Genomic DNA, 15930 nt, shown 5'->3' on the forward strand with positions numbered 1-15930 from the left:
CTACACATCCTCTCCCACATCTTCTTCCTTTTTTTGTTTTTTTGTTTGTTTGTTTGTTTTTTGGTCTCTTTGTCTTTTCTAGGGCCCCACTCGCGGCATATGGAGATTCCCAGGCTAGGCTAGGGGTCTAAATTGGATCTGCAGCCGCTGGCCTACGCCACAGCCACAGCAACGCATGGGATCCAAGCCGAGTCTGTGACCTACACCACAGCTCATGGCAACGCTGGGGATTGAACCCACAACCTCATGGTTCCTAGTCAGATTTGTTAAGCACTGAGCCACTAAGGGAACTCCTCTTCTTCCTTTTCTAGGGCTACCTATTTCAGGAAGTATCCATTCATGTAATTGTACTCAGTCAAAACTTTGGAGTTACTTTTGCTGCACTAGAAATGTCACCTGCTAATCGCTTTCATTGCCTCCCCCAAATCAACACAGATAAACATATAATCTAAGTCAAAATCCTGCATTTACAATATAAAAACAGACTTAAAAACAGCCTGGACCTGCCACTGCCAAATCATCCCCATATAGAAATTTTGGAGTTGTCACTTCAATTTATTCTCTGGACTCCACCTCAATTGTTTGTCTCATTCATCAAATTCTGTACATCTACACTCTAAGTATTTCTTGAATTTCTTCACATCTCTACCTTAATTCCATCATCAGGTCAAAATCCTAATTATCAGGAGAACCTCATAAGTGATTTAGTCTCTAATCAATCCTTTATACTCTATTCAGATCAGGCCCTATTCTGTATTTTTAAATCCTTCATTAGCTATCTACTGTTCCTTTTTTTTTTTTTTCCCTTAGGGCCACACCCAAGGCATATTAAGTTCCTAGGCTAGGGGTCAAATCAGACTGTAGCTGCTGGCCTACACAACAGCCACAGCAATGTGGCATCCGAGCTGCGTCTTCGACATACACCATAGCTCATGGCAATGCCCATTCCTTAACCCACTGAGCAAGGCCAGGGATTGAACTAAAGTTCTCATGGATACTAGGCAGGTTTGTTACCGCTGAACCATGATGGGAACTCCAGCTTCCTACTGTTCTTAAAAGAAATATAAAACCTCTAAAAGTCTAAAAGGTCCTTCTCAATCTGGACTCTACCCATCTCTCGAAGCCAAAGCACACTCTAGCCATGCTGGGATTCTTCTGGTCATTCTAACGTGATTATCTCAGAGCCTCTGCACATGCTATTTACGATCCCCTTTACTTCCTTCTCTGTTGACCTAACTTACCCATACTCATCTTTCAGATTGCAGCTAAAATGTCTCATCCTGAGGAATGCCTTATTTGGCCCCTTACCAGAAGAGATAAGACCTCACTCTTACACGTTCCCCGCGAACCTTATTTCCTGTTTTGTAATACTCATGGCACATATTAATTCTTTTCATCATCTGTCTTTAGTGTTAGATGAGGCAAAGCACAGTAGTTATGACCACAGACACCGGAACCAGTCTGCTTGAGTATGAATCACATTTCTAACACTGATGCATAGTGCGTGACCTTAGACAAGTTTCTTAACCTCTCTTTACCTCAGCTTTCTCATCTGAAAAAAGGGGATAATAATGCTACCTGCTGCATAAGATTGTAGTGAGGATTAAGTAAATTAACATTTAAAAATTGTTCAAAGTAATGTTTGGCACAAAGAAAACGCAGTATTAAGTGTCCAAGTTGTTATTATGGTTAATCAACTCTATTATTGTTGTTGCTGTTGTTACTATTAATCAACTCTATCTTTTAAGCACAGGGAGAATTGGCTTTATTCATTTGTGCATCCTGGTGCTGGGCCCAGTATTTGCCTAAAGGTAACAGGCATCTAAATATAAAGTGAATTAATGAAACAGACATACAAATATGGCTCCACCACTTAACCACAGGTTAAGTCTTCAGATGTTTCTTGGAGTCCTCTTCCTTCCTCAGTAAAATGAGGACCATATTAGTATTCACCTCACTAAATTGCAAAAAATAATATACGTAAAATCCTTAACACAATGCCAGCCACATACTAAATATCAGTAAATTTCAGGGTTTTTTTGGCTTTTGGGTTTTTTTTAGGGCCACTCTCTCAGCATATGGAGATTTCCAGGCTAAGGGTTGAATAGGAGCTATGGCTGCCGGCATACACCACAACCACAGCAACACCAGATCCGAGCTGCATCTGCGACCTACGCCACAGCTCATGACAACGCCAGATCCTTTAACCACTGAGCGAGGCCAGGGATTGAACCCACAAACTCATGGTTCCTAGTCAGATTCGTTTTGGCTGCACCACAACAGGAACTCCTCAGTTATTTTTATTATAGACAATTCTGAGTTAGAAAACAATTTAACTAGATATATAGATATTGATTTGGTTAGCAGGAGAGTGAAACAAGTGAGCATGTTCAATAAAAACTATAGTGTTTAATTTCCAAAGATCAAATATATCACTAATTGCAAGATTTTAGACTTAATAGTTGGATAAAAGAGGACTAGCTACTTCATTCTAAACAATGAAGTAATAACTAGTTCTAAGGAATACAAAAAATCTAGAATGAAGCTTTTTTCCCTACAATTTAAAATATTGTATTTACAGATATATTCCAGTGTGATGGATACTGAACCTACATTTTGCATCAATAGAGCAAATTTCAATAATTAGATATTTTATAAAAATTAGAGTTGTCAAAGTACATTTAATGGCAATTTTAAATACTGCCTGATGTAATACTGTCAAATGATACCACTAAAACAAAATTTCAAGTTGGTGACAGTGTATAATCTTAAGGGAATATTTATGTAATATATGACAGGTCAAATTTCCCCATTCCCAATCTACCCTAGCAGAATTAGTAAAGTCTATTTCACTGGTTTTTGACCATCCACAAGTCCCTTTCTGTAAGTAAACATTTTATTCATGTCAAAAGAAGTCTGCTTATATAACATCATACGTAATAGATAACTAGCATTTACATTTTTAAGGCCTACAAATTAGCATTTTTATTGCTTTAAATCTAGAATAGAAAACAAGTGTCTGACAGATGTACAACTGCCTATAGGTGTACATTTCAAATTTAATAGCATTATCAACTTCCATTTAATTATCAGTATAAAGAATACAAAGCAACTACGAGTTCCCTTCATGGCTCAGTGGTTAACGAATCCGACTAGGAACCACAAGGTTGCAGGTTCAATCCCTGGCCTTGCTCAGTGGGTTGAGAATCTGGCATTGCCGTGAGCTGTGGTGTAGGTCACAGACGTGGCTTGGATCCCGCATTGCTGTGGCTCTGGTGTAGGCCGGTGGCTACAGCTCTGATTAGACCCCTAGCCTGGGAACCTCCACATGCCGCAGGTTTGGCCCCAGAAAAAACAAAAAGGACCAAAAAAAAAAAAAAAGAATACAAAGCAACTTGCTTTAATCATGGCCAAAATTTAAACTCAGGTAAAATTATGTTCTTATACCCTCTCAAAAGTTAAATGTTAATGTAATAGGTTTCTATTGTTATTGTTAATAAAAGAAGGGGGAATTTCTGGTCTAAATATTTTTAACAGGAAAAATTTGTTAGTTTTAGTAGTAGGCAAGAGAAATATATGTCAGAGAGGATTCTTCCCTTAAAGTACAGTAGTTATAACAGAGATATAAATAAAAGGAAAAACAAACATACTCATTAACTGTATTCTTATTTCTCTATCACTTACTTCTTTAGAAAATATTTTGAGGAGTTCCTGTCATGGCGCAGTGGTTAATGAATCCAACTAGGAACCATGAGGTTGCAGGTTCGATCCCTGGCCTTGCTCAGTGGATTAAGGATCTGGCATTGCCGTGAGCTGTGCTGTGGGTCACAGACGAGGCTCCGATCCCGCGTTGCTGTGACTCTGGCGTAGGCAGGTGACTACAGTTCGGATTAGACCCCTAGCCTGGGAACCTCCATATGCCGCAGGAGCGGCCCTTGGAAAAGGCAAAAAGTAAAAAAAAAAAAAAAAAAAAAAAAAAAATTTTTTTTTATAAAACACAATTAAAACTATTGAGGCAGCAAGGCAGCTCCATTATGATCTTAAAGTTTAGACTGAACATTTTAGACTAAATGTGCTTTTTCAAAAATTCAAGATAAACAAAAACACTGATTGCAATTAATCAGTTTAATAATGTATATAATTATTGAAAAAAAATTTTTTCAGTGACAGATGTCAATTACAACTTAAAAAATTTTGCTAGTAACATTTTTATCCTGGTAATCCCTCAAAATAAAGAAAGAAATCTATGACCTACTATGTGAAATTAAATTATGCAACACTTAAAAGCACTTGGACACCTGGGAAGATGAATACTGCCAGGTGAGGGTAAAACTGAATTATCAATTAAAAACATATTAATGTCTCTTTAAAAGTATGAAAGAAAAATTTTAAATATGCTTAAAATAATAATCATTAGAGATATATTAAAAAGAAAACCTTATTAAGTGTACTACTTTTTCCATTCTATGGGATAGAATGGAGAGTAGGGGTCTTGACAAAGATTAAAACTTGAAATATAGCATATCTGGTGATATCAGTTATCCCCTAATATCAGTTATCCCCTATAACTTTAACCTTTTCCACAAAGAGTCTAAGAGTCTTATTCTATAAACATGCTATGTTTGAAATTACAACCGCCCCTTAAACATTGCCTTTCTTCTGTCTTTACATTCTTTTTTTTTTTTTTCCCCCGGTCTTTTTGTCTTTTTAGGGCCACACCCAAGGCATATGGAGGTTCCCAGGCTAGGGGTTGAATGGTAGCTACAGCTGCTGGCCTATAACACAGCCACAGCAACACCAGATCCAAGCCGAATCTGTGACCTACACCACAGCTCACAGCAGCGCCGGATCTGTAACCCACTGAGCATGGCCAGGGATCAAACCCACAACCTCATGGTTCCTAGTTGGATTTGTTTCCCCTGCACAGGTGAACTCCTCTTCTGTCTTTTCATTCTTAATTGAGCTTATTGAAAGAGTGATCTACATATCATTGTCTCCACTTTTATTTTTTCACTCTTTCTTCTCAAACCACTGTTATCTGGCTTCTGCCTCCATATATCACAGACCTGCAGTGCCAAAGCAATCAGTAACTCACATACTGCCAGGTTAAAAAACATTTCTCTGTCCTTTGCATATTTGACATTACTGCTTCACAACACACTGCTGACCAGCTCCTCTGTGACCTTTTCTTTTCCCCTGGTTTTGGATATGACATTCTTTCTGCCTTGCCTATTTCTCTGATCATTCCTTTTCTGACTCCTGAGCCAGATCCTTTTGTCTCTTGCTTCTCGTGCAGACTTTCCTTCTTTATCTTCTTTTCCTTAACAATCTTACCCACTCTCATTGTTTCAACTGTTACCTGTAAATTGACGATTCCTCATTTTTATCTCCACCTCAGACTTCTCTGGTAACAGCGATCCATCTGTCCATGCTATTTCTCCATTTGGATGTCCATAGGTACTTCAAACTCAACGTATCAAGAAAATCTCATGTATCTTTTTCCCCTTACAACCTGTTGTTTCTGCTGAAATCCCTATCTTGGTTCATAGTATTTCCACCATCCTATCAAGATACTTGGATATCCTTCTTTCATTTCTAAAAACTATTCAAAGTCCTATCCATTCTACGTCTGAAATATTAAAAAAAAAAAAAAAAAGTCTGTCCATTCTTCTCATTTCCCACTGCTACCACCTTAGATTGGATCGCTCATAATCTCTCACTTGGCCTACAGTAAGTAATAGCCTCGGATGCGGTGTTGCTGTGTTTAACTTTACTCTCTCCCAACCAACCATCTATATAGCACTGCCAAAATGATCTAAGACATAAATCTGGTTGTGTTTCTCCCAAGCTGTAATAATTTCTATAGCATCCCACTGCTTAAGGAATTAATTTACTCACTCATTCAACAAATATTTACTAATGAAAACAGATATGGTGTTAGGCATTGAAGAAAAACATTTACAGAATACAGAGAAAGATTGGCATTAAACAATCAAATAAAATGTATGATTATAAATTCTGACAAATGCAGTGAAGGAAAATAGTTCGCAAAGAGAAAGAGAACTACTTCAGATTAGAACGTCATATTAATTTTAGCAAAGTAACACCTAAGTGAGATTTGATGAGTAGAAGCTGCTGAAGGGAAAAGCATTTTTGGTGGAGGGAACAGCATAGACAAGAGATCTAAGAGGGAAACAAGCTTAGAGTGTTAGAAGAATTGCAAGGCCTAATTGGCAAGAGCTTAGTGCGTGAGGGAAGGGGCCGGGTCACATAGGCTCTACAAGCCGAGGTATGGATTTAAATTGTTTTAAGGACAAAGGGACAATTTAAAAGTTTTAGGCAGATGAATGACATGATTAGTTTACATTTTAAAGAGTTCATTCTGGCTGCTGGTAGAGAATAGACTATAGCCTGAGTGGATGTGAGGAAACCAGTTAAGAGGTTATTTCATTAGACCAGGTGAGAAAGACAGTAATGGGAAGTTTCTGCTAACTTTTACAGTAGAAGTTATCTTTAGGTAATGTAAACTTATAATACAGAAATCCCCAGTATTTAAAAAACTAATCCTGCTGAACAAAAAGCCATGTTTAAAAGCTTAGGATTTAAATTCATCTGGATATAGTGTCATTAGAATGTTTCTGCTCAGAGAACTTATTACAAAATTACACTGATTATTATCATGTGCTATTCAGTATCTGACCTTTTATATAACATCTCTACTTATATGACTAAAAGGCATACTTTACATGGCCAGAAACCTAAAGAACCTTTCGATTTCTGCCTCTGAACTAGTCTGCCCTTGTAAATGGCATCATCCCGTTATACAGGCACTAATGCCAAACATCTGGGAGTTATCTTTTATTCATCTCTTTCGGTCATAACCCATATCATATGTAAATTAATTACCAACTTAAAATATAATATTCAATATAATTTTGTGAAAATTATTCTATGAGATTAAATAAAATATGAATCTGGCTACAAACTCTCTGGTAGTATTTACATTCATATAGCCTTAACCAAAAAAAGATTATTTGGTTAGAGAGCAATTTTAAACAGTAGTATGATATATTATAATATGGTGTTATGACTGTGTTTTACACCTTAAGGTAATTATTCTTCACTGTTAATACGTTTACAATGAATGTATCAAGATAAAACATGCATAATGTCTTAGTTCTCAAATTCATATACCAATTCATTCATTCGTTCTCAAGAACAGAAAACCTATAGCAAATAACTTGTCATCTCAGAATAATTTAAGAGTAGATGTACATAAGGAGTTTCTAATTTGTTTCAAAATTAGTTTCTGAAAATTCTCCAAAAAGATAAATTAAGATCTATTTCACACTAAATAGGTACTTCAGAAGTATTTCACTTCCTTAATACTGTTGACTAATGAATCATCCTATACATGTAAACTTTCAGGCAACTAAAGCTTATGGCTTTAGTGCTGAATTATTCTTTTTTAATTTTTTGAAAAATACTTGTAAAATCTGTCTCATCAGACTCTGCTCAAAGTTTCAAAGTTGATTCTATGTACCTCTTCTACCTCAAAAGTACAAGTGGAAGGGGACTTTCCTTTTTATTTTCCTTTCTTTTTTTTTTTTTTTGGCCGCACCACGGCATATGTAAGTTCCCGGGCCAGGGATCAAACCTGAACCACAGCAGTGACCCAAGCCACTGCGGGGACAGTGCCAGACCCTTAACCCACTGAGCCACAAGAGAACTTCCAATTTTCCCTTTTCACTGGGGGCATTGGAGCTTATCTCTGCATTCATAATTGTATTCCATAAAATTAAAGCTGTCAGTTTAACTACCAGATAAGTGAGACATCAAAATATCATTACTACAGCCAATGTCATAATACAGAATATTTCCATGTTCAAATAACTCATTCTAAATTAGCCACTACATAATATGCTAACCTTACATCCACAGTTTCTACACAATTTTATGATAACTAGAATCTTTTAAATGGATCAGTTTTTATATCCATTATAAAACTGTTATAGGAAGAGATTTCAAAGTTGGCATAAAAGCCAAAAGTAGAAATTGGCTTACACTGAAAATAATTTGTATAGGCCAAGGAGGCCCTATTTGCATAATACCATCTAAGATAATTTAGCCCACAAAATACTGTTAGACCATAATTAAAATGAAATGCTATGAAAAAGTGAGAGAAAGCTTGGTTTATGCATTGCAATAAAACTATGGATGGATGGGCATAGCGCATCTCCTGTTGCACGCACCCTGTTGCTCGTCAAGTGACATGGATCCGAGCTGTTTGTTAACCACAGAAGAAGGAGAATCTGAAACAAAAATGAGATTTCAACTTAAAAGTAAGCAGCAGAAAACTGCACAGCAATGTCATGATCATCTCTAAGCTTAAGAAACAAATGTATAAGGGTGGGGAATAGAAGTAAGTACTGTGGTGTGTTTCCCAAGCAGTGAGTAAGCAGGGCCATGTGCTTAAGATATGTTATTCCAGGCAAGCATTTAGCAATTTTGAGAATGAGTTCAGAAAATATTCTTCTACTCCCATGCATACAACTTTTATCAAATTCTTTTAGCACAAGCACAAAGTGCGAGGTAGATAAAAGAGGAACAGGATATCTTCTTCACTAAAAAGAAGATTCTTTGTCCTTCTCAAACCCTCTCTCCAGCTCCTTAAAATGGCTTTTGTTTTGGATTGGAGGAGTCAAAGCATGAAATGAGATGCTCACTACATTGTGCTAGAAGTTATCCTGAGCTAAAAAAAGGAGGTCAAGTGAAGACATTAGACAAAGAAAATGATTTATAAGGGAAATATTCAATGAAGTAATTACCATTACAGAAACACAGATCATGTTTAAAACTCAATGGTATATGGTGCATACTAAAACTGTACTATGAAGACTAAGGTTTCTTTAGGTGCCTGGTGAGAAAAAGAAAAGAGAGGCAAGGAGAAGGCTCATGGTCTCAGCTTCATGCCTTCCACCTTGGCTTCAAATAGAAAATCTTATTTTTATCCGATTGATTCACTAAGTTTCTATGTAAATGACTTTGTTTTATAAACAAATGGGTTCTACTGTTTGAAAAACACTGGTATAAAGGAAGTCTGCATGATAAAATGGAAAAAGCATCTATCTAGAGTTACTAAGTGTTGATTCTAACACTGGTTTTGACAACAATTAGCTATATGACATAGGGTAAGTCACAATATTTTTAAGCCTCAGCTTTTCCTTCCTTCCTGGTCATCCTAGGGACCTGGTAACTAGGGCACTAGAGAACAGAAGGAGGTGCCTACCATTCCTGGCTTGGGTTCCAGTGTCTTAATAGAGCTACAGGAAAAGAGTAAATGTGCATAGCAAGCATAGCTCTCCACTAAATGTAAGAATAATTCCTGGTTTCTAATATTCTATGCTTGGATTCTTAGCAATCATTGTTAATAAAACAAAAACTCTGCACTTTTGGCTGGTCACTCTCTATTCATGTTGACACATGATTCCCCCAAAGGCAAATATACTGAGTTAACAGTGTCCTTAATTCAATAGCTGAGAATTTTTTAAGATAGCCCTGATTCTTAAGCAATTTCATACCACTTTATTGCTTCAATTTGTACATTTAAAAGTCTGAATGCTGCTACCAGTGTATCAATTTTGATTTATCTACCTTCTGAGATAACCAGTTTGCTCAAAGATTTTGTATTACTAGATTCTGATAAAGCATGATCATTACATAAATAGCTTTTACTTATCTTTACTTATCACCTCTTCATCAGAACATTCAGCTCAACAATTTTGTACTAAACAAAAAAGTAGGAATGGTAGTATTTTAATCAGTTCCCTAATCTAGCCATGCTTTACGTTCTTTTATAAGCCTTCTAAAATATCCATTTCAGAGTTAAATACAACATTCCTATGTATGTTCTTTGAGAAAAAGAGATAAATTGGTCTTTAGGAAAAAACAAAATCATATTCTTTGAAGTAAGAAAAACAATAAAAATGTGAGTCACAGTGAAATAAATATTGGAAAATACTCTGAGAAAGTCTCTTACAAAGTGTTTTTCTCATCCCTTTGGATCCGTTACACATTTCATTGTACTCTCATTAAGAACCCTCAGGAGTTCCCATCGTGGCACAGTGGTTAACGAATCTGACTAGGAACCATTAGGTTGCAGGTTTGATCCCTGGCCTCGCTCAGTGGGTTAAGGATCTGGTGTTGCCCTGAGCTGTGGTGTAGGCTGCAGATGCGGCTCAGATCCAGTGTTGCTGTTGCTGTGGCTCTGGCGAAGGCCGGCGGCTACAGCTCCAATTAGACCCCTAGCCTGGGAACCTCCATGTGCTGTGAGTACGGCCCTACAAAGACAGGGGGAAAAAAAAAAAAAGAACCCTCAGAAAAACTATCGACTCTCCAAGTGATCGTTCTTCAAATATTTAATTTTTTCATGAATATTGTGAAATGTACAAATCTTATGAAATAAAGTGCATCTTATATAGTTTTTAAATAAAATTTAGGAAAGAGTAAGTCTCTTAAAAATCACGTTAGTAAAGAATCTAGAATGCTGTCATCTACACAAAATTCTGTATTATCAAACTGCTGAAGTATTTAAAATATTAACAAAGTTTAGGTCAATAATAAACAGAAAGATAATATTAAACTAAAAGGGTTTTTCCCTTTTGGTTTTACAGTCTGTCATATAGATTCTGTATATCCGGGGATTATTTGTCATTCTTCCTATGCTGAAGACCAATCTATAAGAAGTATTCCTTCTTTTTTTTTTTTTGTCTTTTGTTGTTGCTATTTCTTGGGCCGCTCCCGCGGCATATGGAGGTTCCCAGGCCAGGGGTTGAATCGGAGCTGTAGCCACTGGCCTACGCCAGAGCCACAGCAACGCGGGATCCGAGCCGCGTCTGCAACCTACACCGCAGCTCACGGCAACGCCGGATCGTTAACCCACTGAGCAAGGCCAGGGATCGAACCCGCAACCTCATGGTTCCTAGTCGGATTCGTTAACCACTGCGCCATGACGGGAACTCCAGTATTCCTTCTTGATCATTGCTTCCATTCTATTTCAAATCTGGGGTACCATGTAACTGTTTTTGGAAGGATTATTTTCCTGTCACATAAACATTTGAAGTAAAATGTCTTTATATCACTAGACAGTCACCAGAATACATATAATTTCAAACTTACAGAAATATTTCCAAACATTAACACAATAATGAATGGAATATCTAATATTTAAAAAAAATCAAGTATTGGTTCAGGACTTATTGCTTCAGTTGTTTGCAAACTCTACTCCATCTCTCTATAAAATATCTTCTAGAAAGCACTATCACAAAATAAAAGTCTGACTATATGGTCCAATGATAATTTATTACAAATGCAATATGGTTAATCAGTTTATTGGAAGTGTTTACAATTTTTACTACTTTTAGGCAGAGCTTCCTTGCCTGCCTGCTTGCATCTCTCACAAGCGTCCTATCCTAATAAATCTATTTCTTGCCTATCAAAAAAATAAATTAAATTTTTACCATTTTTAAAGTATACATAACCTTTAAGCAAAAGCTCATTCAGTACTAAGCTCAAGGTGCCTCATGGCTAATTACTGTAAATTTCCAAAAACTTTTGTATTTTAGTTTTGAGAAAATTCTTTAGCCCCTTGACATCCAAACTTTGTCAACTATAGAAAAAAATAACAAGGTCTCTTTAGCCAGACTCCCTGGGTTCAAATCTGGCTTTTCCACTCAGTAATATCATAGCTGTGGGCAGGTTATTTAACGTCTCTAAGTCTCTGTTTCTCCATCTATAGAATGGGAATAATTACACTATTTACCACACACTGTCCTTGTGAAGATTTAGTGAGATAATCTATGTAAACTATTCAGGTATCACATAGGAAGAAAAAGTCAAACAAATAATGTTGTTAATTAGTTGCTTGTTTTTCAGAAACATGGTACTTAATGAAAAATAATGACAGGAAGTTGTTCTGAAAAACATGGAGCATATTCCCATATTTAAAGTTCTAAGAGACTCATCACTGTTTTGCTTAGGACCCTATCATTCAAAGTAGTCAAGAAGTATCTGCAAAATTAGGCCCAAATCACATCTGATTTATTAACTGCTTATGTCATAAAGACTAAAAACATGAGTCAATCGCATCTATTTCATTAGTGCTATATGTGACACATCCTAGACACTGTGGGGAACTGGATGTTGAACAGAGCCTGCTTTCACAGGATCGGGTAAGTGCTGATTTTTTCCAATATGGCTCAGTTTTGAAAAGCCCTTTTTCAAAAAATATTCACAATGTTTTATACCCTTTTGGGGTATAAAGATTACTTCTTTTTCTTTTCCAATTGGCAAAACCGTGCCATAAAGTGAAAAAACAGTTCCTACCTGACACCCTCTCTAGGCTGGCTCCATGCTCCAGTGGGGCTCTGTGGTGGTTGGGCCAGTACCAGCAGACTCCACAGGGTGTTGTCACTCTGAGCAGGAGCCAGCAACCCATGACTTCAGGGGACCTGAAATGGAAAAAAAGAGTTGGGTTTAAAATCAGCCATATGCTGAATGCCTTTGCCACAGCTGTTTACGGCATTCATATGATAAGCACACATACAGCTCATTCAAAACCCAGAGTGCATGGCCTTAATAATATGAGGACATTTTAAGGTAGTAAGTTAAAGATACTATAACTAAGATAGTTCGTTATTATGTGTACTACTCTATGTAGAAGTATAAAAACTTCATACAGTATTCGCTACCTTATGCCATCTCTATGAATTATGGCAGGCCACACTTTCCAAATAAATCAGTAATTGGGAAAGACAATTTCAGAGGCATAAAGCCAGGGACAAGAACTCATCCAGTCTAACAACCTAGGCAGTAATCTGATGAAAGCAAATTCATCTCTGTGATTTTTCTTAAGGCTAGAAATAAGTTGTGATTCATTTCCTAAAAGCCTAGGGAAAAAAAATGCCCTTTTTAAATAAAGTGAAAATATTTTGAGGTAATATATAGTGTGTTTGAAAAATAAAAATTTTGAAAGTTAGCTATGAATAATTATCATTTATAGGTGTCAAAATTCTTTTAGACCAGTGGTTTTCAAAACGTGCTTCAGGGAGCAGAGGTGGCAAGAGGCGCAAACAGTTGGGTTGTCATTTCTTAACTCTATATTAAATCACAACAGTGTCACTTTTATATATTTTATATTAGAACTTACTCATGAAATCCTGATTTCACAGCTGAAAAAATGGGGTGGAGGGAACACTTTAAATATATCCTAACATCTATCTTATACAGCTCATTTTAAACAGCATTTGGTACCTTGGAATAATGTTTCAGTTTTTAATTGCCAAGAAATACTGGAATTTGGCCTCTTCCCATTTGATACCCTCAAATGTATATTATTTCTACAAAATGATTTGATGGTTTGATCCTATTTTCCTATAGAAATGAAGTATTATAGATTCATCTTACACTTAGCCTTTCACAGAAGACTTTCCTGAGTCCTATATTTTGAAAAAAGAATAAAATATCTGCCAGGCAATGTAATCATTCAGAAATTCTACACTTGCTAACATTTCTTGGTTTCCAAATCACATTAATGTCTCCTTTGAATAATATACACCTAAAACGCTTAAATAGGTGAGAAGATGATAGAAATATCATTTACTGAGGGTATCATCACTTGCTGGGGATACTGTATAATGATATAACGGGAAAATGCGTTATGAGAATTGTACCCTCTTATATTGTTAAAAAGTTATAATCCAGAATGTTAATTTTTGTGCTACCCTCACTGATGATTTTATTAGTAGCATCTAAACATGAGCAAATGGATCAATTACTATCCATAATACACATAAATAAAATTATCTTTATATATTACGAAATATAACAAAATGTTCTGCCAATTGTTATTCAAATAAAACCTACCTTCCTGTTGAATTTCATAAATTTAATTACTATTCTGTATTTTTATAATTTGAATGTTCTGAAATGAAGAATTTTGCATTAGATCAACTCATCTTTTCTTGTCCATTTACTAAATGGCCAAAATACATAGACTTTATTAGCTGTCCTTTGTAAACAAATAAAACATTATTTAACTGCTGTTAAAGTTTTTAAATACCTGATAGTGTTTCTGACATGTGAGGACAGAATAAGATAAAAATAGCACTAACAAATGAACCCAGGGCATGTTACAGATTAGGCTTTCTAGGGTCTCTTATGAAGGCTATGATAAAAGCATATGGTATAAATGAAGTACTTCACCTTGTAGGTGAAGGTAACAACATACATTGAGTGACAGCACTAAAGGCCACTCAGTATTGGTCCACGTGGAGAGCCTCAGGGGCCCAATATGTTGTTTAATAACAAAACTAAAATAACATGTTTTTCAACTTCAAAACCAAGAAGTGCTTTGGAGTTCCCGTCGTGGCGCAGTGGTTAACGAATCCGACTAGGAACCATGAGGTTGCGGGTTCGGTCCCTGCCCTTGCTCAGTGGGTTAACGATCCGGCGTTGCCGTGAGCTGTGGTGTAGGTTGCAGACGCGGCTCGGATCCCGCGTTGCTGTGGCTCTGGCGTAGGCCGGTGGCTACAGCTCCGATTCAACCCCTAGCCTGGGAACCTCCATATGCCGCAGGAGCGGCCCAAGAAATAGCAAAAAAAGAAGACAAAAAAAAAAAAAAAAAGAAGTGTTTAACTCAACTGTGGCTTTTTAAAGATCACCAGAAATAGACTAATTGCCAAACTAGATACTATTTAATAAGAATTATGCTCAGATGTTGGAAAACATCATTTTATTTTACAGAGACCATAGAATCACCCTAAAGCTTTCCGATTCTAAAAAGAACTTGCTTCAATTCAAATTGATGAACTGGACATAAAGACTGAGTGTCAACAGTTTCTTAAAATCCACAATGTACATTTCTCTACTGATACTGTAAACAGTTTTGTTTTACATTCAAATTCACTTTAATACTTGGTTGTTATCTGCTAAATTTCAGTATTTTAAAAATATTTATACACATAAGGACATTTTATCTTCCCTCTTTTTGTTTTATATGTTGAAAATTTTTAGTTTTAAAACCCTTGAGCTAGTGCTTAATACATAGCACAAAATCATAGTAAAATGTCTTATTAAATGTCACTTCTGTAATCTAAGCCAAACTCTCATGTCAGTTATAAGTATCAGAAAAGATTTCTTTACATTAAAAAAAAAGTCAGAGAAGAGTTCCCGTTGTGGCTCAGAGATTAACGAATCTGACTAGCAACATGACGTTATGGGTTCATTCCCTGGCCTTGCTCAGAGGGTTAAGGACCCGGCGTTGCTGTGAGCTGTGGTGTAAGTGGTAGACACAGCTCGGATCCCATGTTGCTGTGGTTCTGGCGTAGGCCAGCAGCTACAGCTCCAATTAGACTCCTAGCCTGGGAACCTCCACATGCCACGTGAGTGGCCCTAGAGAAAGCAAAAAACAAAAAAAACAAAACAAAACAAAAAGTCAGAGACATCTTTGCTTAACTGATATTCCCTCTATTAATAGAATATTAAATAAAAAAAATCAGATCCACAATTTGTTCCAAATATCACACCTATAATGCAGTTATTTAAATCTATTTGTATTTCACCATGGTATTATATAATACGCTTTTGTTATCAAAGCACTTAGTGGAGGCTGTCCAGTTTTACTAATACACAAGTTAATTCCAAGTAATTTAATCAGTTTACAAAGTAATTAAGCCCTAAGTTATAACTCATTAGGGTGGCAAAACTAAATCTAGCACAGTAGTGTAATCTTATTAGTATGAGAACCCAGAGACAATCTAATTCCTAAACAAAGGTTTGTAGTACCTACTATAATACCTATAGTACAGAACATATAGTATTTTATCCCATCTTGAAAGAATTAAGTTGAAAGATTATTTTATGCTATATTTT

General features: G+C 36.3%; 1 protein-coding gene across 50 annotated transcripts in view; it reads right to left on the reverse strand.

Annotated features, from left to right (window-relative positions):
- DCAF6 (DDB1 and CUL4 associated factor 6) overlaps window positions 1–15930 on the reverse strand; it is a 158388-nt gene that overhangs the window by 52832 nt on the left and 89626 nt on the right. For 27 of the 50 annotated variants that reach the window (XM_021089467.2, XM_021089464.2, XM_021089465.2 and 24 more), the window contains one exon: window positions 8253–8312. The exons of 18 other annotated variants lie outside the window; for them this stretch is intronic. In XM_021089467.2, coding sequence (XP_020945126.1) covers window positions 8253–8312 — 60 coding nt within the window. Of the gene's footprint in view, window positions 1–8252; window positions 8313–12384; window positions 12510–15930 lie in introns of all 50 variants that reach the window. 5 more of the 50 variants (XR_014843919.1, XR_014843915.1, XR_014843914.1 and 2 more) reach the window with 1 other exon arrangement.

The sequence above is a fragment of the Sus scrofa genome, chromosome 4 (genome assembly GCF_054392235.1).
Source record: "Sus scrofa isolate SSC_HxYL_T2T_F1_AM1 chromosome 4, Sscrofa_HxYL_maternal_Yorkshire_Landrace_v2.0, whole genome shotgun sequence".
NCBI classification, from domain to species: Eukaryota; Metazoa; Chordata; class Mammalia; order Artiodactyla; family Suidae; genus Sus; species Sus scrofa.